This window comes from Micropterus salmoides, unplaced genomic scaffold, assembly GCF_014851395.1.
Source record: "Micropterus salmoides isolate LMB-PRFRI ecotype aquatic unplaced genomic scaffold, ASM1485139v1 Ms_hic_scaffold_7, whole genome shotgun sequence".
Classification (NCBI taxonomy): Eukaryota; Metazoa; Chordata; class Actinopteri; order Centrarchiformes; family Centrarchidae; genus Micropterus; species Micropterus salmoides.
In genome coordinates this window covers 22,530,055-22,552,918 of record NW_024044459.1, presented here as the reverse complement: position 1 = coordinate 22,552,918, position 22,864 = coordinate 22,530,055, and the positions used below count along the sequence as shown (strand labels likewise).

General features: G+C 39.4%; 2 protein-coding genes across 6 annotated transcripts in view; both read left to right on the top strand.

Moving 5' to 3' along the window:
* The window catches only part of frmd3 (FERM domain containing 3), a 61,839-nt gene extending 49,306 nt beyond the window's left edge, over positions 1 to 12,533 (top strand). For 2 of the 3 annotated variants that reach the window (XM_038704720.1, XM_038704719.1), the window contains exons 14-15: positions 6,325 to 6,562; positions 7,028 to 12,533. In XM_038704720.1, coding sequence (XP_038560648.1) covers positions 6,325 to 6,562; positions 7,028 to 7,508 — 719 coding nt within the window. In that variant the 3' untranslated portion in view covers positions 7,509 to 12,533. The remainder of the gene's footprint in view (positions 1 to 6,324; positions 6,563 to 7,027) is intronic. The other variant, XM_038704722.1, reaches the window with a different exon arrangement.
* Positions 12,534 to 12,809: 276 nt separating this feature from the next.
* On the top strand, positions 12,810 to 22,362 carry LOC119891085 (F-box/LRR-repeat protein 20-like). 3 transcript variants are annotated; one of them, XM_038702414.1, is made up of 15 exons: positions 12,810 to 12,946; positions 13,103 to 14,933; positions 15,389 to 15,551; positions 15,884 to 16,041; positions 16,576 to 16,613; positions 16,786 to 16,933; positions 17,293 to 17,453; positions 18,299 to 18,453; positions 18,977 to 19,060; positions 19,510 to 19,576; positions 19,854 to 19,976; positions 20,126 to 20,253; positions 20,401 to 20,517; positions 20,754 to 20,861; positions 21,379 to 22,362. In XM_038702414.1, the coding sequence occupies exons 2-15, from the start codon at positions 13,307 to 13,309 to the stop codon at positions 21,473 to 21,475; spliced, it is 3,174 nt and encodes a 1,057-aa protein (XP_038558342.1). In that variant the 5' UTR covers positions 12,810 to 12,946; positions 13,103 to 13,306; the 3' UTR covers positions 21,476 to 22,362. The 3 variants fall into 3 exon arrangements, with proteins under 3 accessions (XP_038558342.1, XP_038558343.1, XP_038558345.1); XM_038702415.1 differs by lacking the exon at positions 12,810 to 12,946 and having other exon boundaries at positions 13,013 to 14,933; XM_038702417.1 differs by lacking the exons at positions 12,810 to 12,946; positions 13,103 to 14,933; positions 15,389 to 15,551 and having other exon boundaries at positions 15,640 to 16,041.
* Positions 22,363 to 22,864: the final 502 nt, after the last annotated feature.

Sequence of the window (22,864 nt, the reverse complement as noted above, 5' to 3'; positions counted from 1 at the left end):
TCTTGTGTATGTCTCTCTCAGTGTGTCTGTACAGGCATGTGTGTGTTCATTCGTGTATGTGTCTGTGTGTATGTGTCCGTTTGTGTGTGTCTGTGTGTTCGTACTCATCCCAGCCTCAAAGCTTAGCTGGCAGCCCAATCAGTCAGGCAGTCGACAGCTGGGTTTGAGGTTTTTCATCGGGCTGAACGATGGAGGTTCTTGAGCACAGAAACAGCAGCGATGTTGGAGGCGGCCTCACGCAGAGCAGTTTGGAATTGGGAGTTAGTGACCGTCCCAACATAGGCGACACCCTGAGCTGCGGGAGCCCAAGCAAGGCAGGGGGACTCGGGCTGGACATGACCCCAGAGAAGCGGGAGGGTGAAGGATCGGAGGAGGGACAGGCCGGGCCTCTTGAAGTATTCTACCCAGGGGAGTCCACAGATGAGCGAGTGTCATCAGTAGTAGCGGCTGAGGCCTTGAAGTGCCAGGTGAAGATAACAACACGGCGGAGCCTGCATCTGCGTATAGCCAATCACACAGCTAGGGATGTGTATGTACGACTGGTGGGACATGGGGGGTGCATCTCTGAAATCAATGCCGGACTTCCAAGAAATACGCCGGAACAGAGTAAGACTGAGTGGCAAAAGCAGATATATGCGTCAGAAATACATGGAGGTTTACAGCAGTGCTTCTTTTGTTTTGCATTGTCTTTAAGTTAAGCATTCAGTGAAGTTTCATTAAACTGTGCATTTCCAAGCCTTTCCATCTTTCCAGTGTGATACAGCTTTAAACATGTATCTCTACATTTAAATCACTATCAAGAAGGAGAAATGTGCAGTAAATAAATTAGCTAGTTTTGCCCTGCAGTTGGGTTGCCAGGTTTGTTGTGGCAACGCATGGCGCAACCTGTAAGTGTAATCTGTCAAACATCCTGAGACTCTCAAGAGACCTTAATGTATGTGTGTGTGTGTGTGTGTGTGTGTGTGAGAGAGAGAGAGAGAGAGAAAGAGAGAGAGAGAGTAGTATGCAGCATGCGCAACCATAATGTATTTTGAAGTAATTATGTGTAATCCCCTCTGTTCATCAACAAACCATTAATGGCTACAGTATAAGGCAATACTTTAGAATGTTATGCTATGAGATATACCAACAGATTTGCCTTTTATATATTTAATATATAAAAACATTTCTTGAATTCAAAACCAACTTTGAGTAACTTCACAAAAACAAAGGAAAATGTAAGTATTAAACATAATTCATATAAAGATTAAGCACATGTATTGATAAAAGTATCAATAATGATTTGTCACAATATCTCTTTGTAGTTTTATTAGTTATAATTTGATTTACAGAAGGTAGGGATCTAAACTCCCTGGATTCTGTTAGAAATGAGTTTTTAAGAACATGTCAACATTAAGACAGGGGCCTCAGGGTGGCCCATCACTTACTGGTGGCCTCACAGGACCCCTTTTATCTCTACCCTGCTGAAGTGTCCTTGACCCGATTCTGAATCTTCATCAGGTTTAGGAGCTGTGCTTTACAGCTCATCCTGTTCTTTTAGTTGAAACTGTACAGGGAGGGCGAGTAGAAGAGGTTATTCCATCGTAGTAAGAGGTGTGCATGAGAGAAGAAAGTCTGTTACAATAAAAAACATGTAACTTTTACATTTTAGCATTGTTTCATTGTTGAAGCCATGCAAAAAAAACATTTTTAACATGGAATGCAGTACGATATTTTAACAGCACTTTACTAACACTACTAATAAAACATGTTTGACGGAAAATGTGATTTTTGACTTTTGTAATAATCCACAAAAAAAACATAGATTAATTGCTGAAATTGTGTGTCATTTCAGTTGCATGACTTGATAAATCTGTGATATTGACAAGTAGATGAGCTGAATATACATACTTTACGGTAAATGAAAATTCTTTCGCTCTGAAAATTCTTTGGAGGTGTTTGGGTGTTGATGATGAGGTTGCATTACAAAGATAAATAGGTCTGTCAGCACTTGCATAACAGGGGAAAACCCTGCTCTGTGTGTGCGTAAGTGTGGGTTTGCGTGTGTGCATGCTGGCCACACAGGACTCTAGTGTCTTGTAGTGTGAATCATCCCATCTAAGGAGAAACGTCCTGGCTGGCCTCTGTTCCACTAGCTTCTGCAGCTCAGTGCAGTCTCTCATATAAGCATTGCTTTCATTGGTCTTTCTGAAAAAATGAAGTTTTTTTTTTTTTGAGTTTACTTTCCAAATCTCTGTTCACTACAGCAGTTGCTGTAAGAAATTGAAACCTTTGTGATTTTAACAAAGTTAAACAACATTTATTTTGTGAGCACAGAAAAACTACAGCTTGAAAAAAAAACTACAAACTTACAACCTGTGACGTTTAGCCCATAAATGTCCGTTAAAGACCACTAAAAACATAAATATTGCATAAACAACAATATTACATTGTTTTAAAAAAAAACTTCCTCTCTAATCTTAACATATAAAGCAAGCCGCACAACATGCTGTTGAGAAGGCTTTATTTTTAGTTATTAGCGTATTTACAAATGCTAATGGAATTTTGAATGAGGTTTTCTTATTTCTGAAACAGAATCCGGAGCTTGGAGTTTCACTTTGGCTCTATGTGCACCCTGGACAGGTAGCCAGTAATGTCTGTCTCTATGTGTCAGCCCTATGATTGACTGGCAGCTTGTGCGAGTGTATCGCCTCTCCCCCCAACCCTCATGGATAAGTGGGCATAGCTAATGGATGGCTGGATTATGATTATTTTCCCACCACAATCAGGCTGTGGCCTCTTTTGTCAAGAGACTCATTGCTTAAGTGTTTTGGCTTTTTGTTTGAGTTGATTCATTCAATTGGCAAAAGACAAAAAGAAAGAAAGAAAGAACCCTTAACCCTCTATGGTACGCATTATTTTGTCATTAGTCACAAGTAAATATAATTTAAAGAAATTTAAAAAAAAAATTATTTTGGAAAAATCAAGACAGAGTTACATTCCATCATTTGTGTTAGATTTAAATATGTGTCTTCAGTTTTCTGGTGTCTTTTCTGATATGTGTTGCCTTGTGACCATCTTTGGCTCAATACTTATGGAAGTTGACAAACCATAGAATGTCAACAAAATCCAACACGTAATCAATAAGTGAAAACAAGTTATAAAATAGTTTCCCTCTCATACTCATACCTGTCACTGCACTTTTATCCTCACTCCTCTTCACTCTTATCCTCATCTACGTTCTCAGACTCACCCTCACTGTCACTTTTCTTGCAGGATTTTTAGCAGCTCATTCTCTTCCTCAAATCCTTATTCATCCTCGCTACTATCAACTGGGAGTGCCTTTTTCTTTGATGAACCATGAAAAAATATTGATATTCATCCTCTAAATGGAAGAACAATGTGTTTAAAACATAATGGGCGCCAGAGAATCATGTAACAAATTTTAACACTGCTAATGGTTTCATTAAGGCCCTGCAACTCTTTTAAAGTAATGCATTATATTTTGGGATGTATTGTGGGAGCGTACTAGGCCTAAAATGGGTATGTTGCCCAGAGGCAACACCGTACAATAGAGGGTTAATAGTGGAGCAGTTGCAGAACACTTCACAGCACAGTATCAACATCATCATGCATCATATGTGCCATTTTTGTAGTTTTTAGTTTAATGCCCCTCTCTCTCTGAGTTCATCCACTCGTTGCCTTTTTGCTGACTTTGTTTCCATGGTAGCTGCCACCACTCTCTCCTCAGGTTTTTCACTCCCTCCCTCTCTATCCTTCTTTAATTTCTCTCAGCTGATCTATGAGTCTATTGGCAAGGTGACTGATAGTCAATTTGGCCTTGCTTTGAAAGGAGTTTCTTTGGCTGATTTGATGATATGATAAATTTATCATTGTGAGGTTTAGGTAAACACAGTCCTTGTCAGTAAGTGGTGATTTCAATGATAGTCCAGCCTTTTTTTCTCAGCCATGTATGATGAACGAAGGCTGTATCTTAAAATCAAATTCATCGTTAATGTATGATTGTCATTACATGGCTGTGGTTGCAGTATTCCATTTAGTTAAAAAAGATAGTGACTCTTAGTATAAAATTTGTGTTATGCTGTGAAACATACAGTATGCTGACAATGTCTATGTCTAGCAGTGTGTGTGTGTGTGTGTGTGTGTGTGTGTGTGTGTGTGTGTGTGTGTGTGTGTGTGTGGGCAGGTATTACTCATGTTGTGGGGACATGAATCTGTTTACACATTCACATTGTGGGGACTCACCTTCCTTATGGGGACAAAATGCAAGACCCCATAAAGTACATCATTAAACATTAGGGTGAAGCCTTGGTTTAGGGCTAGGCAAGTAGTGGTTAGAGGTAACTTTAGGGTTAGTCGCCAGGGAATGAATGTAGGTCAACGTAATATAACCAAAAGTGATGTCAACACAAATGTGTGTGTGTGTGTGTGTGTGTGTGTGTGTGTGTGTATGTATGTATGTATGTGTCTGTGTATGTATGGGTGTGTGTGTGTGTGTGTTTGTTCACAAGATAGAGTCTGGATTAGAGAGGTGTTGACTAGCTGAGTCATATGTCACTGGACATTTACCCCTTTGCTCCGAAACAAGCCCAGCTCCGAAGACAGCTGGGCTTGTTTTTAACATTCACACACACACACACACACACACACACAGACACACACACAAGTTCATATTCAGATTCATCGTGTGCACCGAGGCATCAGTGATGTATGAGAAACTCATTACTAAGTCAACACCTCAGCGTCAAGTGCATCTACACACACGCACGCACAGAATTCTCTGCTCTGTTGTCAGGCTCTGATACATCAGCAGGAATCACTGTTACACGGCAACAAAATTTTATTTTAATTGAGCTATAAAAATTTTAATCAGCCAGTTCAAACAGTAACATGAAGGTCATCACAGCTTGAACTGTATCATCAGTAAGTAAGCCAAAGGCAATAACTTAAAGCTGTGACACACGCTTGGAGCCATTCTATATATAACCATTCTGGTGTCTACTAATAATATAATTGCCCTCTCACTTTCAAGGTTGAAGTGAGGTTGGATATTTATTGAGCAACATTAGATAATTTTTTATTTTACATGTCAGTGTTGTGGGTGATATCTGTGGGTGATAGCTGTGGGTGCCTCTATCCTTAAGAAATACTGGAACGCCATCGTGTGGCTATTTTGTTCAACTGCAGCGTAAAAAGCTGAGAGTGGCCCTTTGTCCCAATTGCATAGAAAATAACTGTGTATATAGCATGTAAACTCATACACAACAGACATTCAGAGACTACTCCTACTCGGAAAAAGTGAAGTGAGTGTTGTATTTGTTAAGTTTTATATTTTCAAAAACAGCAGCAATATTACAAAGTAACTGTTAAATTGACATCTTTTAGCTCAAGCTGTGTTGCATTCTGTTTAAAAAAGAGAACAAAAATGGGACAGTGCGGACTGTAAACTGCCAAATTACAATCAACATTAGTAGGCGACCTATAGGCACAATTGCCACGTGGATTGTGATCAGTCATCCTGTGTTGGCATAATGAGTTGCTGTGCTTTTCTTGATTGCTATTTGTTCTGTGGTTATTGACACACTGTGTCAGCTACATTGTGTTGATTTGTTACTGTAGTCTGGCTAAAGATACTTTGGTTGTTTGGAGACGGATGATTTGAGTCGAGGGCAGGTTGTAAGATTTCCGTTTGGCTTTGGCTGCTGTCCGTGGAGCTGATCAAAGACTGCAGATTTGCAGTTGCAGGGTGTGTCTGTACCTATGGTCTGTACGCCCGTGTGTACACGAATGTGCCTTTTGGGGCATCGGGCACAAGAAAAATATTTGTACGCCAGTCACAATTATATTACGCTGCTGCCAGGTACACTGTAGTCTTAATATATAGAATGGAATATGGAATTGGGACAATGTAGAAATATTATTAATATGAAAGTAAGTAGTAAGTAAGTAAGTTATATAGCACCTTTTCAGGAGCAGATGTCACAAAGTGCTTCACAATAAAAGACAAAGGAGCAAATAAAGATAAAACGCAGGCATCAAGCTAAAAAGATACAAAGAATAAGATAATAATTAAATAAGACACTAAAATGGCATGTAACAGCAATTGTTTTCACATCCTCATCATTTCTCCTTCTTAGAAGAAGTAGAAGTTACCTTTACTTTACCAACTATAGATAGGATAAATATATCTAGCGTGTGTGAAAAATGCTGAGTAGGCTAGATTTGTTCCAAGTAATGAGCTCTGCTCAGTCTGACTCGTGTGATGAAACCCAATATACGATATAATGTAAAACTTGATTCTTCTTTCTTGTCTTTTTCCCTCAGCAGGTGTTGCTGTGAAGGACTCTGTCTCCGTGTCTCCTCTCAAACCTTCAGCCGCACCCACAGACTTAGACCAACAGAGTACTGAAGGAGGAAACTCTGCTTTAGGAAGCGACCTGCAGCCTCCCCGTGTTTCCATGGAAACTTCAAATCTCCAACCTCAGACGCCCAAAGTTGAAGATGAAGTGGAGGAAGACGACGATGGCAGTGGCCCTCTCACCATTTCTGAGCTTGTTTACAGGTCTACTGTCAGCTCTTTGTTTTGTTTCTCCAGCTCACAACTTTACTGTTTTGGTTCACTCATCACTCTCATACTGTTCTTTTGTTTTCAGTGAAAAACCCACTGTAGCCTGCACTATGGCCTACTACTCACACAAAGACAAAATTTAGCAACTAGCTAGTGAATATAGTGAAACATTTATCAGCTTAAGAGACAGATATGTCCCACAGGAGTTGTTGGAGACCAAAACCAGGGCTAAAATGAGAGTGAATATGGGATTTACATACATCAGGTTGCCAGAAACACAACTCTAAATAAATGCTAATGCTGCTCCATAACAGCTGGATGTGGAATAGGCCGGAACAGAAGACTGTTGCTGTACTGTTGTGTGAACAAAAGACATGTAAATTCATTGTTTTGAAAACGCTTGCTTCTTTTAGGTCCTTGTTCATCCCCATAGTATTTAATAATATGTGTTGTCTCCAGCCCTTGTGCTAGCATGCTACCCACCCCGGTGGATGACAGTCAGGGAGGCGTCGACTTGCTCTTCTCCTCTCCGGTCCAGAGCCCCGCCAGGCTGCTTAGGGAGCTCCATGCCGACCCTGACATCCAGGCCCAGCTAGAGGCTGAGAGGGAGCGAGACCGTGCATATGAACGCACCCGACTGGCTGCGAGAAGTCGAATGGGCGGAGTCCTGACCAGTAGCCTGCGCCTGCTGTCGTCCAATGAGAGAGTCAACGCATGTGTGCTGAGCGTGGCCCGCTTTGTTGCCGTTGTAATGGGCGTCCTGCTCGTCACTGTGCCCACACTGCTGCTACTGCTGGAGTCAGACATCGACGTTTCGTTCCTCCACGAGATCCGCCAGACGCCGGAGTTTGAGCAGTTTCACTACGAGTATTACTGCCCACTTCGGCGCTGGATCCTGTGTAGGATCAGCATGGCCATGGAGAACCTCTGGTCAGACTGAAGAGGAAAAGAAGGAGAAGGAAAAGGAGAGAGTGAGGAGTCACTGCGGGGGAGACAAAATTTGCCCAAATGTCTGTCTTAACATGTGATTTAGTCTTATATTCAGTTATAACAACTGGTGTCTCTTTAGACAAAAGAACCAGTCTGCCAATGGGATGAAATCATTTCACGTGTTTAGAAGGTGTTATTAAAAAGGAAACACTGTCAGGGTTCCCTGAATGAGCACATATTATTGAAAAACATTATTTCTGATTGAATTCTACTGTAACAAGTAGACTTGTCTCACCTCTTTGGCAGCAGAGTCTACTGTCTTAAAGAAAAGAGCGATACATAAGATTGTAATCATAGTATCCAATCACTTGTTAAAATAGACACTTTTGGCAGTGATGAACTGAAAAGAAAGAGGACAATAGATACTGCAACTGTTCGAGGAAAAGCCTGTGTAAGGGAGAGATTCATGAAAATAAAAAGTGAGGTAAGCCATGGGCAGAGAAAAAGTCACGGGTGAAAAAAACTGTTTGGTATGGTTTTATTAGAATTTTTAAAGGTCTGTTCACTCCTGATGCTGACAAGCTGATTCAATGACTCTTTGGTAAATATCACCAACCATCCTGATTGGTTCTCGCCCTCAGAGCGGAGCACCTGATTGGTCACAGAGCCTGTCAGTCATGACGGAGTGGGTGGGGACAGAAAGAGAGACGATTGATTTGTCACTGAGCGCAACAATAGCCACAGTCAGAGGTACATTATATATATATTTAAAAAACAAAAGAGAAATATTGATAATTAATACCAATCTTAAATAAGTTGTTTTTAACATTTTGTACATTTTTATGTGATCCAGATCTTTCAGGAATTTTTCAGTCAGAGGATCTACTTTGAGCTTATTTTGAAATTAAGAGTTTACAAAGATTACAAAAAAAGCAGATTTATTGAAGTTTATCGGGGTGATGGGTGTTGAGAAATGTAAGCTATTTTTTAAGACTACCGTCAGCATTTGCTGGTTCGGTAGCACCCTGGGTTTTTCCTACAGAGGCTATAGCACAAATCTTTTACACAGACCAGAGATTACAACTGTTTCAGATTATGTGATGTCATTTTGGAGGGCAGCAGGAAAGAGTCTCTTTAGTCTGTTTGTGACGATGAAACTTGCGCGTGTTGTGTTGTTTTGTTTTGTTCGCTCACTGATAAACGTTACTAGTGCATCTTTCAGTGTGTTTTAAGGCAGTTTTAAGATAAAACGTATAAAGAAATGCTAAGAGAAGAAAGTTAATGTGGGGAATAGTGTTGTAGTGCTGGCTAAAACCGTGAGTTCAGACTTACAGGTGGGCCAATTGTTAGTCGATGGTGTTCTAGTTTTGAGGGAGCTTTGTACATATATATATGGGATTTGAACTAATTGGATGGCACACTAAAAAACCCTTTTGGACCATGTGTGTGTACTCCAACTACACTGCCGGTACGTGACACTTGATGGAACACGTGATGCGTTTAAATCTCTCATATCGTTTTCTGGTGTAGAAGATGTTGATCAGACTGAAGGAACATCGCAGGAGAAGAGTTGCAGGTATTTAACGTAACAGAAGCTGATCACCGAATCAAATTAGAAATGATTTGTAGCCATTTCTAAGAGGATCTGTGATAACATCATGTTGAGTATCCTGTGTTTATCATTTAAATGGCTGCAACTGTTTAGACCTTTAAACAGAGTCTGTGAAAGTTTTTCTCTTTTTAATGGCAGTGACCAACAAGACAGCGTTATCAGGAGTTACAGGCGGTGAAGATCTTCAAAAGTGAACTTGTGATTCTGGTTTGAGTAGATGTGTTCATGGATGTTCACTGCTGATATGGCTGTTAGTTCCCAAGAAATCTCGAGCCATGGAGTCAAAGATGAACAATATCAAGGTTAAAACCGAGAAGGGATGCAACAAAACTGATTCAAAGATCTCTATTTGGCACAAGGAATGAACATTGTGACGTTATCCTGTGACTTCATTTGTGTCAAAATGTGTTGGTCTTTGCAATACAGTACATAGGTTTGTGTACTTTGACAGTACACAAAGTTGCAGTCACATTATGAAACCGAGATGCATGACTTGAGTCATCGTTTGGCACTAAGTCCGACTCCTGTATTCCTGATGAGAACTGTATGCGTCACTTTTCGGCAACTTAACATCCATCACCACGTGTTCATCAAACAGACAATGCCTGTCAGTTAAAGCATAGTGTCTCTGAATGGAGAGGAGAACAGAGAGGTAGAGCGGTGAGAAATGACTTCAGATCAATTGAAAACGGATGTTTTATTTTAAAAAAAGTTCTGTTCAAAATGTAGTTCGATTTGGATCAACTTCTCAGGAAAGGACATTAGCAGTTTATGTTCAAAATCTGTCTAAAGGTTACAAAAAAAATCCCAGCATCCACAATATAGTTTATCCATAACATTCATACATGTCTTGCTGTTTTGCTATTATGAATATCCAAACACTGTACGCATTTATATCATGTCTGTTGCTAGACATTAACATGGCGGCCACTTCACTCAACTATATGCATCCATGTCATCTAATAAAAATATTACCCAAAAAGTCTTTATTGTCGAGAGCCAGTTATCACAGTTTGCCCGCCATAGCTGAACCTCCGTACTGGTACACTGCTTTTAAACGAGCAGTAACAACATGGATGGCAAGTTTCTCTATTGGAGCTCTCACACTGTATTTACGCTCTTATTATTATTAAGAAGTGAACTAATGCTTAAAGTTTATTTTCAGAAGTCACTCTGCATACTCTTTGGCTGCTACACAGGCCCCTGCAGTGCACATTACCATCAAAGCCCTCTCATTATAATCGATCTTGCTGCCTCATGTTACCAGCTGGGTTGTCATGTAACTCTGTAGACTGTATGCGTTTACGAGCTTTATGCATATAGAAAATATGCAGTAACAGTAACGGAAACACGCTTATTTGGGATAAAGCATTTATTTTCCTACTACAGTACATGCACTGAGTTTCAATGCTGAAACCAAGCGAAGGGCCAAACCACTATGATGACAACGTTTGCATTTAACATCACAGACTCTGAGATAAAATCTCAATCTGTATGCACTGCTACATGATTACCGTCATCCCATGATAACTAAGGGGGGGGGATATCATCGTGAACTATTGTCCCGTCTTCATGCGTACCTGTTGCTCCTCCAGCATTTGCACATGCACCAAAATGCTTGAGCAATTCTCTGTAGATTTAAAATAAAAATACTGTATAGGCTTCACGTACACCGCTGTATAGACAGTTTATCCCTGGCTTTGGTCCTTTATTTCTGTGCTTCATCCTCCTCTAACTAACCGGGGGTATCCCTCACACCTCCTTTTTTGCCGACCTCTCAATGCAAATTGCATGACCTCATCTGTAAATACTGTGTTTATGGTTGTGGCAACAAAAAAAAAACAGTCTGGGTAAAGATTTCCTTTCTTTCTTCCCTCTGCGTGTCTTGTCTTGTGTAAAGCAATCTAGATATAGGCTTGGCTGTCTTGAATATCTTAGATGAATGCATGTTCTCCCTGTTTTTACCAAGAGCAGGAAGGGAAAAAAGATAAGTCTGAGACAATAAAAAGGCTTTTTGCTCAGTCAAAAATTAGGCATTGGTCATCTGAGCAGTTTTGTGACCACATTTAAAAACAAAAACACATCATAAAGTGTGCTTTGGGCTTCATTTTAATCATTGGATTGACTATGTGATTGCTAATTCTGTTAGCTTCCTTTCAGTTGATTCAAACACAAAAACGGATTTTGTCTCAGTTAAATTATGTCTCAGTACAAAGAGGAAATGATGAGGAAACAAGGACTTGGAAAAGATCGTTTTACAATCTCTTACAGAGCGGCTCTAAAATATATAAACTTATAGTTAGCTTTGTTGTGCTTTTGCTCTTTGTGTGTGTGTGCGCGCGTATATCATTAATGCCAGACACTAAGCGCTAATGCTAACACCTAACCTCATTGCTAACGGAGCATGCTATTAACTGAATCAGTTGAGTTCAGAAACATTAATTGTTTAGACGTTCCGTTTTTAAGATGTTTAAAAAAACACTGAACCGAATGAATGGAAAATAAAACACCTCATTTCATTGCAAACAACAAAAGGCCTTTCGGTTCTGTGATGAAACAGATCTTTGGCCCCATGTGACACTGTAGCATTATTTTAGTGTGTAGCTCATTTATCAGTTTAGCAGCCTTTATGAGTTTAAAAGGGAATTTCACCCCTTTGAGGATTAGCTCTTGTTTTGAGCTACTGAACTTGAGTTCGGCCCAAGAGTACAACGTTTGTTGCCTGAACTTACATAAAACTGTGATTAAAACATTGAGATCACACACCAGAGGATGTCATATGTGAGGTATTACTTAATATAAATTCAGAAGTTCCTGACATGAGTCAAGTATTTACAAACCTTAAATTTAATTACCTGCCTTTTAAGTATCAGTAAAAGTAACAAAAAATTATTTACACAACCAACACATGGAATTCAAAACTGTTTAAATCTAATACACAAATACCGCTTTTAACTTATTTATTTAGGATTTTAAATATTTGAACTCAGGTCTACTATATGCAAAACTACTGGACATCACGTGGTATAAGAGAAAAATAGGCTGTTGTTTAGTTTATTATTTCCGCGTTGTGTGGGCATGTACAGTAGCAGATTCTCTTGCACGGTCACTTTGTTGTTTTTGATTGTTAGTCAAACTGATTATTTTGTTGTTTTATTGATCAGTCAGATTTATTTGTTTTTGTTGTTCTTTTGTCACTCAGTCTCTTTTAATAAGAAACTCTTGGAGATTACATTTAAGAAGAATCAGAAAAAAAGACTTAAAAAATACCCTAAGTAATGACCCCCTCTCTTCTGGGACAACCAAGCCTTATGAACTTTGTGAAGTGAAAATTTTGAATGTTTGTATGTTAAAAAAGAAAACATGGATTGTTTTATATGTTAATACTGCCACAATAAAGCTCCCTAATGAATATATATTGAACTACGGTGCCTAATGAGTGGGTTATTTTACATTACTTTATATGACTCTTTGTTTATTGTGGTTTTTAAAGAAGTTACAGGTTGGGGTTTAATCTCTGAGGCTTAGAAAAGAAAAATCACTAAATCACCCTGTCATTATGAACCTGTGATTCAAGACAATTTCCCAAAACTTTCTCAAAGCTTTGTCTCCCTCGTGTGGTTTGAAAGTCAGTTTGCGCTTAGTGTTGGCGTCTCCATGGTGATGTTTGTGTGAGCAACACAAGATTTCTGGGATAGGAGTGATAAGGAGTGTTCAAACCTTTACTATCAGGAGTTGACTCTAGTAGCCTAGAGTCTAGTTTCGAGTAGAAACCCAAAGATCTCAAGGAAGCTTGACTATACCGACTCCACATGAAGGATTGTGCTGAAATAAAGGTGAGGAAAGTGAGGAAACCTTTAGGGTAAGTAGTGCTGTTTTATGCATACATAAGCTGGAAGAGGTAGATCTGATACGTCAAGTTGTAATTCATGGTGATTTTTTTTTGTGCAGTGCATGGAATTTAAATGGTTGTTTTGCTTCTGTTTTAACAGAACAGTGTTGTCAAAGTAAAACATTAGTGTGTACAGTCTGATCATCAGTGTCCTAAAAGGAAAACAACATGGTCGACATAACAACGTAACAAAGGATGTCAAAGCAACAAGAGAATGCATGAAGGCTGTGTGATGTCGGGAGGAGAAAGAAAATAACCCTGCTGCACAATTCAAACATTAAATAAAGGTGCCGGCAGGCAATGGATGACAATGGATACATCTAAAAAACATGAGCCACAAATGACTTTTCAAGCAGCAAATCCAAGTAGGGAGAAACACCCTATAGCAAGAGGAGGACATACTGTGTCTGACCTCCTGGAGGACTCTGGGAATTGTAGGCAGATCATCAACCCTGAGCTCAGGCGTCATCTTCTCAGTGACTCTCTCTTCAGTGAGCAGCAGAAGCTGAGGCATGTGTTGGACTGGGCTCACACTTTCCTCAGCAGTGAGTCAGAGGTTCAACACGAATTCTGCAATGAAGAGCAGAAAAACTCACCTGCATATAAGCATTCATCTGCAACTAAATACTATTATCAGATCTCCTGTTCTGCAGGTGGTAATGCGATATTTGGAGGAGTGAGTACGGAGAGAGTTAGTCAACTTGAACCATCAAATCATGAGAACAGTGACTCAAATAATCATCTCTGTGCATATAAACCCCCTTTTACAGATGATCCCTGCACCTGCTTCTCCTTTACCTGGGGGAGAGATGAGGTAACTCAGCCTGAGTACAGAGAAACCCCTGAAAATGTGGAAAGTATGGAGCAACAGGATACCACTAATAAACTATTTTGTGGCCAAAACAACAACTGCAGAACACGCGGCCTGTTCATATCTAATCAAAGGCAACGCTCCAGCTTATCTGAGAGAGACACAAATCAAACGCTTATAGGAGATGGAGCAAAATGCTCAATCACAGAATCCACATCATCCTGGGGCGATAGCCGTCACAAGAAAAGCATGGCGAGTTATGAAACAACTAGAGCTCAGTCAGAAAGAGGCATGTCAGGGCATCAGATGGTGCTGAGCAAAGTAAAGGTCGAGGAGGGGGAGGTGGGAATAAGGAAGGAAATTGTGAAGGCGAAAACAGAGGATACCAGGATGGGCGAAATGAAGGGGAAGGTAAATAAAGAACAAGGATCGAGCTCAGAGTTTGCGGTGGGTGCAAAGGATAACATAAGCACCAGTGAGCCTGAGAGGACACCGGAACAGATGGAAAAAATGAGCTATCATTTGAAAATACCACCAACGTTAACCGTATATCAGCAGTACCAGCTTTGTGTGGATCAATTGCATCACCTCAGAGTTAGACAAAGCCAACATATTGAACCGGGACCGGGATGCTTTGTAGAGTCACCTGCAAAAGAGAGTAAGGCATGTGAAGAAATAGCAGCACCTGTTGAAGCACCAGCCCTGCCTATATCAACCTTTGAATTTAACTCTTCCACAACAAATCCTAAGATTAAAAAACATCTTTATAAAGTAAGAAGCAAAATAGCTACAGCTGAAGAAATTACAAAGGTGAGGAATCCTGATATCATTAACAAAAAACAGGACAGATCTAAATACAGTAGAAATCGGGCAACACATTGTGAAAATGGACAGACAAAACATCGTGTTGAGAGTGGACCTGTTTGTCAGAGAAACACAGTTACCAGCAACACACATTTGGACCTTGATAGCAACAAATTTGGTGAGTTGATAAAAGGAACTACAGGAGGCATAACTTCAACAGATAAGCTTATTAACACCCTTATGGAGCACCTGAGGCCTGCACATGGTGATGATGTTCCCGCTGTGGAAGAGAGCGCTGCACTCACCACTAACCCAGGTATTGAACATCATACATGAAGGCCGTTAAATGTTGTGTCAGTGCCACCCATTACTGTCCAGAGCTGTGGCTATTAACCTGCTGGTCCGGTCCCCTCCCAGGGGTCACAGAATAAACCTGATTTACAGAACAGGAAAGAAGACAAAACATACTTTTGCTAGATAAATTTAGATATATTTTCCTCCAATGTCTGTCTGTTTTTTTAATGTCTCTAAAATTATTTAAGTTAAACAGTCTAAGAAAGAAAAATCACCCTTTTTACAAATCATTGACTTGAAGGCACAAGTATTGTGGTCATTTCTTCATTTTAAAACATTGGGTAAAAAGGTTCGGAACTGGTCAAAGGCAAGGTCTAGGTTCGCTTACTTTTTTGTTTTCTACCATTTAATTTTAGGCCAAATAAGTGATAATTGTGATAATTAATTATGATAATGAACTGGCTTGTCTGTGTTGAGGTTTGCTTCCAAAGAGAATCGGTCACAATCCAGGCTTAAAGGATTGTCGGAGCTGTGTCAAAGGTCAAAAGAAAAAAGCTAGGGGTCAAGGGGCCCCATTGAGACTCTGTGAAAAGTCAAGTGTCTCAATGCCTTCTCCAAACAATAAGGAAATATTTCAAAGGTAACAGATAGTGCCAAATATGTGCATGACCATTAATTAAAATTTGTTATTGTATCTTCTGACTATAATATCAACCTGTAATATTCACCTGAATTCACCTTATTAAATAACTCCTCATCCATACTCACTGTAATGCCCGGCTTTTCATTTTTGGGTTTTATTGCGAACATGGATCCACAATTTGATAAAAGGCAATCTTAGTGACACATGAAAACATGTAGCCTACTTTTAGGGGAGTCAATATCCAAAATTATTAGCTGCTTTTTAAAATACTAGTAGCTCTACAAATAGCGTCTGATGGAGTGTTTCGTTCTGTACCATGTTCCCAGCAGACCTCAGTCATCAGGAGTAATCAAACACACAAAAAGATACACCCCAGAGGACAAAGTGAAACCTACCTCAGCCTTCAGAGATACACACAAATGTCTGCCTCCTGCAGAGACACACACACCTCTCCATGATGACCCCGGACGAACATCACCAACCTCTGGTGAGTTCAACACCAAAATGACATGCCGAGAATGTTACATGCAAACACATTATGAAATGCTGCAAAAAGCAACATATTTATAAAAGCAAAGTCACCAGCAAGTCATATGAATGGCTAGATTTTAATGGGATTACACTCGTGGTGCCACATAACACAGATTTGCTTCTGTTCCTCATGAGGACCCTTGGTTTGAAATTCATTTCACACTTTATCGGACATCGTTCAAGCCGCAAGTCATAAGATAAAGGGGATTTTCACGGAGTAAGAAAAGAGTGTTCTGTGTGCGTACTTGAGTTAATGTTGTAGAGACAAAATGTGTTCAGCAGTCGTTATGCAGACTCATCTCCAGTGTGGGCTGAGCTCTTAAACCAAACATTGTGTGAACTATGTCTTTAGTAAAGTCTTGCAACAGTAAAAATTTAGAAAGCCTTGATAAAATTCCCTTTCTTTCCATTCCATTATCCCCCCAAAAATAATTATAATAATTATAGCCTAATAGAATATCAATATATAACTCTTTGTTTACCTTTACAGGTGCATGTTCATGTGTACAAACTGACTGCAAACACAGTGTAAGAAACCTGTATTTCTGCTCTTTGTTCATGATGTATAATGATATTATTAACACATTTATCAAATGTTATAAAAGCCCATGACACTGCAGTATTTCAGATGAATGCTTTGGCTTTCTGTCCAATATCTGTTGTTTTTTTTTATGTGTGTTGTTGTCATTATGCCTGTCAGCAAGCAGGTGTCCATGTATGTAACCGCTGGCTGTATCTGCCCGATGAGGTGTGGCTGTCCATCCTGTCTCTGCTGCCTCACAGTGAACTGTGCAGAGTGGTGCAGGTCTGCAGCCGCCTGCACACACTGGCTGCTGATCATACACTCTGTGAGTCAGCCTACAGTAACGTAAACTCTTCTCACTTGAAAAACAAAGACCATGGTTTAACTCTAGATAGTGTTCAGCAGCGTCATTTTGCGTCAAGGTTTAGGTTAAACATTGGACTTAATGACATGGGTAAGAGGGATGTCCTAAACTTTTCCAAGTAGGTGTGTGTGTGTCACAGCAAATGGTGTGTTCTCATGATGTAAGTTCCTCCAGTGCAGTGGTGTACTGTACCACTCCCTGGACAAACATAAAGTAAGATAACCCAGACCCGTGCCGTCACATGCTCTCATACCTGTACACACACTGTGGGGGAAAAAACAGGTTCATACACTGAACAGTAAATCTTTCTCTGTCTGAAGGGAAAAATCTGAGGATTGAAAACTCCAACCTGACGGAGCAGTGGTTGCTTTGCGTGGGCAGACGTCGTCCTCGCAGTCTGTGTCTGTACAGCTGCAGCGGCCTGTCTCTCAATTCCTGGTGGCTGGAGGTGTTTTTCACTCTGTGTAGAAACTTTCTGGAGGTAAAACAATAAATCGGAACTTGTCGAGTCAAGTCAAGAAATTTCTTTATTGTGGAGTACTTTATTGATCGCTCAGAGCAGGCATGCCGGATCGGAGAGCAACTAAAGAAATGCTCTATGGGATGGATGTGTGTTGATAGCTTTTGGATGTTTGCCATTGTATGATTTTACAGGGTGGCCCTATAGGATGTAGGATTAGATCCTCCTAATGACTGTGTTTTTATTGACCCCACATCCTGAATCCATCTGCCTGCTGTCAATGGCAACAACACACACGAAAGTAACAAATGTTACTAGAGCAAAAAGTTAATTACCACAACTTCATCCTTTTATTCTGTCAAAAGTAATAACAACATATAGCAAATCACATATTGTACATACACCATTTTTATAAATAGAGAAGACTGCTGATTGGACCATATCATATTGTAACTGAATTATAGTCACAGACATGCAAAATGTTCTTTTTCTGTTTCTCTCTCATGCAACAGGTTTGAAATTTTATTTCATTTCATTTATTTGTTTATTTGACTGGGACAGTGCTCATTAATTATCAGTAAAGTAACTCTAAATGAGCCAGAGTTAGCTCAACAGGCTAATTTTGATCTGTTGTCGCTATATTTTAAAGACAGCGAGTTGATGAAAATTACAGTATGAACTTTAAATTCTTTAAAATGTAATTGCATTTTCAGCGTTTCGCTCACGTGTTAAAGATGATTTAAAATTGATTGTATGGCTCTATAACTGATTATTTATCAGTCAATGTCGCGTGCAAACTAAATTTTTCTCTGTTTCTTAACTAGGTGAATAGTCCATATTATATCTAGCTTGTTTGTTAATTACAGGAACTGAAGGTCACAAGTTGTACTGGTCCGGGTCTCAACGGTGACCAGATACTGCTTCTGATAGGTCAACTATGTCATCGTGTGACCAGTGTGGATATGAGCTGGAGTGGAGCAACAGACAAAGGAGTGAAAGCTCTGAGTGACTGCTGCCCAGGGTCGGTTTCACACACACACACACACATACACACACACACACACACACACACACACACACACACACAATTAAGGGGTACATGTGTGAAACATTTTTACATGTTGAAATTAAATTTGTTGACAAGTTGTTTAAGTGTTGATATTTTAAGGGTTTAAATGCTCTTTTGAGGGCTCAGATGATTCAACTATGTCTTCTAAAAACTCATTGAACTAGTTTTGAACACATTGAACTATTTCTATACAGTTTCAATCTTCAGTAATAATGTAGTTTGAGTTTTATAAAACAGTGTCTGTAATGAAATACTCAACAAGCTGCAATAAAATCCACCATCCATTAAAAGGCTTCCCTGAATGGCAGGATAGCTTGAATATCTTTGTGTTGCATAGTTCAGAATATCGTATAAATGTTTGCTGAGGCACATACCATCGTTATGTCCTCTTAATTTAGCCATTTCACAGGTAAACTTAATCACACAGTAATTCAGCAACACCCCAGAATTAATCCTTAATTGTTCTTTTCTGTAGGTTACAACTAAGATCCATTGTCCTGAACGGCTGTCATGTCACTGATGACCCACTGATGAAACTCGTCATGAGGCACAAAGAAAGGTAAGTAAAGTATGTCTGCATTTATTTTATCTTTGTGTTGTAAAAAGGGAATGTCACTATAGCTTGTACCATATGTGCAAGTCAAAGACATTTCTATGTGAGTTTATGGGTGTGTGACTGGTGTCCCTTTAACACCACCTTGTTTAATGTGTTGTTCAGGTGTATCTTTGTTTAGCAATATCTAAATCTGATGTTTCATGCCTTTGAAATCCAAATTTGCTGCCTGACCACATGTGTGTTTGCTCCATGTGGCCACTTCCAACATTGAAATTTTACAATACTTGCTACATATTTAGTACATAACTGTCTTAACATTAAGGGAAGACGTCATCTTGACAATCAACTTTGCATTTTCACCTGTATTTCTTGTGGATAATCTGTCCAGATATAATCAGGATGTGCACACATGTCTGTTTGTTCCTGTTTGTCTGAGTGTGTTTTCACATTAGTCTGTGCAGATTGGAGGTGTTTGGATGTCAGTTCATCACTCCATCCTGTCTACAGGGAGTATATGAGGTACTTTATTTTGAAAAGTAACCAAACACAATTTATTTTGTTCTAAACTGCAAAAAAAAAAAAAAGAAATGTTTGGCACCACATACCATGTCTAAGATACGTCTCAAACATGCTTCAGCATGTGAAAAATTTACAAAAATAGTACAGTGCTTATATTGTATATAAGCACTGTACTATTTTTGTAAATTTTTAACATAACATTTTGTTGTTTTTAACATAACAAATTGTTTTCTACTTCATGTTCAATATGTACAGTTTATCAGTTTCTGTGCTTTAGATGTGTCCTGGCCTTCAGCGTCTTAACATCGGACAGGTGCCAAAAGTCAACTCACACAGTCTCACTGTGATGACATCCCAGCTCAAAAGTCTCATTGCACTAAATCTCACTGGACTACAGGCAGTGAGTTTCAGATTTTGTGACAGAAATGTTGAATCCTTTTTCAAAGCTATGTTTGAGTCTATCTCTGAATTCTGTGGTACAAAGGCTTTCCTGGAGATTTAAAATGACTTTCTGCATGTGTATTCTTACTGTATTTCTTACTGTATCAGGTTACTGATGCTTCAGTGGACACTTTGCTTCAGAACTGTGTCGAATTTCAGAGTTTGATCTTCAGTTCCTGTCCTGGAGTCTCTGACCTGACACTGCACAGCATCAGCAAATACACACCTTTAATCAGGTACACACACACACACAAACTTGAGCTACCATACTTGTGATGAAACTGTTTTGAATTACATCAATTCCCTCGAGACAGGGTTGGTTGATAGTCTTGACATCTTGACAGTTAGCAGCAATAGTGTGTGTCCATGTGTTTGTGAGTCAGATCCCTGGATGTGAGTGGCTGTAAGGCAGTAACAGATGTAGGAATTCGGTCTCTGGCTCTGGGATGTAGAAGACTTCAGCAGCTGGATCTCAGCTCCACTGGCACAGGAAACAGAGGGTACAACACATGTCACACAACAAACTGAGCTGTTTCTTTCTTTATGTGTGTGATGTGTCATATTTAATGATTTGGTGAAGATCTACCAACAATGGTTTTGACTTCTTATGCTGTGTGTAGAGTTGTCGCCACATCCTCAGATAGCAGCTGTGGAATCAATAACTAATATGTTATAATAACTTACATTTTGTGTGTGTGTGTGTGTGTGTGTGTGTGTGTGTGTGTGTGTGATATAGGGTTTCTTTGCTGGCAAATTACTGCAGTGGACACCTCCATACTGTCAAACTCAGTTTCTGCCACATCACCTTAGAGAACATTCTGAAGCTCTGCAGACGCTGCAAGAAGTAAACACACACATGTGCACAAATACATTTTAATCTTTCCAGAAAATACAGAGTCATTATTTGTCTGCATTCATTTCACTGAGTAAACACTTGAATGTGTCCATGAAGGCTCAGTTTAAGATGTAGTTAGCTCTTTGGCTCTCTTTGATCAAAAGCTCTCCAGTGTTGCTGCTTTCATTTTAACACCTTAAACTTCATCATACTTACAATTTAACAATATTTTTAGAAGTTCATACAAGTATGAAAACATTTGTGACTGTGAGACATAACAATATGCCACAAGCTAGCCCTACTTTCCCACCTTGCTTTGATGAGCAAGATGTCATGAATACAATGACCAACTGTTTGGATCAGATCAGCTGCTAGTGGGGTAAGAGTGATGTGCCGGAATAAAAACAGTCTTGCAACAAAAATCTAACTGTTTGATACCTTTGCTTTGTAAAGCAAAACATAACATAACTCATATGTATACAAAATTACACTTATTTGCTGTTTTCATGTTTGGCTCTCTCTTTAGGTTGAAGGTGCTCCATCTCTACGGCTGTGCCCATCTCCCCACTGAGAGAGAGATCAGAGACACTAATGCTACTGTTACAGTTCACCCTCTGCCCTGACTCACACACAAACACCTGCACACAGCTGGACAGATATACACACAGCATATAAAATTTAACTGAGTAATAGTAGATAATCTTGAAAATAATCCATATATCATAACATTTTTATTACATTTATTCCTGTGATGTTAGAATAATGGACTAAGATGAAGAAGGAGAAGGTCTGCTGGTTTTCAAGGAAGATTATGACTTATATACAGACACAATACTAAAATTTTTATTTCTCTGCATGTCTCTGTGTGGGTTTGTCGATGGATTTCAGATGCGCTATGACCTCTTATCCGGATGCATCAAGTTTTTATTCTCAGTATTATCCAGCTGTTTTGGAGTCTTTGAAATGGGTTACTTGAGTTTTTCCACATTTTTCCAGATTTTCCCGGCTCATTGACGTGTTATCTTTATCATAGCTTATTAGTTACCCCTGTATATCTGTAAGAAAAAGATGATCCTGGCCACACTGCACACTGATTCCTCTTTTTTGCTTGCCTTGAAGGATTCTTCCACTTTGATACCAGTCATTCCTTTAACAGCATTTGCAACACTATGTTTGAAGGTTCCCAATAACTAGGTTTTTGTCATTAGTGTACACGTGTCAAAGAAGGAAAGAGACAGAGGAGAAGGGAGGGTTTAAAAGTGAGGTAGCAGAAGGATTGAGACTGATCCTGGAGCTGCAGTCTTTCCTGAGCAGCTGGCTTACTATTACTTTTGTTTAGTTAAGTCTTATCTAACCTAACCTAAAACTTTGTAATAAATTGAGCTCAGTGAACTCCATGAAAGCATGTAAATCAAAATTTCATATGACGAACCATTGATTTAATATAAACTCAGAAGGAAAGACTCTTATGGTGACTTAAGGTCTCTTGTTTTGATAATTTTATATAACAACTGATGTGATAACATGACACACCGCATCAATTTATAACTAAATAAGTGGGGCGCAAAGGGGGCTGGACAGGGTCTGTCTTGGGGTCTTTTAGTGGGTTAATCTGGCCCTGTTGTTTTCCTTAATATTTTTACCTAATGTAATATGTACATAAAGTAATAACAGACTGTTAAAAACAAAGACTTGTTGAAAACAACAGATGGTGTGACAGATTTGACGCTCTGAAAGATCATGTCCAGGATTGTTCCTTCTTTAAATCTAAATCTAAAGTAACTGATCCCTCACAGTTACGGGGGAAAAATACATCTTTAACACAGTATGGGAAAACAGTAAAGGCTCATCCTTAAATTCAAAACACAATCCCAAGTCTCAACTGAGTATACATATTTATGCAGGCAAGTTACGCAAGTCTTTCCTTTGTTTATTACTGACTGAGTTACTTTTGCATTCATTAAATCAAAAGTTATAGACTATTTCTATTGATTTATAGTCTGAAAATGAAT

What these genes read in the sequence shown, in the direction of transcription:
- LOC119891085 (XM_038702414.1), top strand. Translation starts at nt 13,307, where the DNA reads ATGACAATGGATACATCTAAAAAACATGAGCCACAAATGACTTTTCAA. An exon ending in TGCACTCACCACTAACCCAG is followed by an intron (nt 14,934 to 15,388) that starts GTATTGAACATC and finishes GTCTGTGTTGAG; the next exon opens with GTTTGCTTCCAAAGAGAATC. An exon ending in TGTGTAGAAACTTTCTGGAG is followed by an intron (nt 17,454 to 18,298) that starts GTAAAACAATAA and finishes TGTTAATTACAG; the next exon opens with GAACTGAAGGTCACAAGTTG.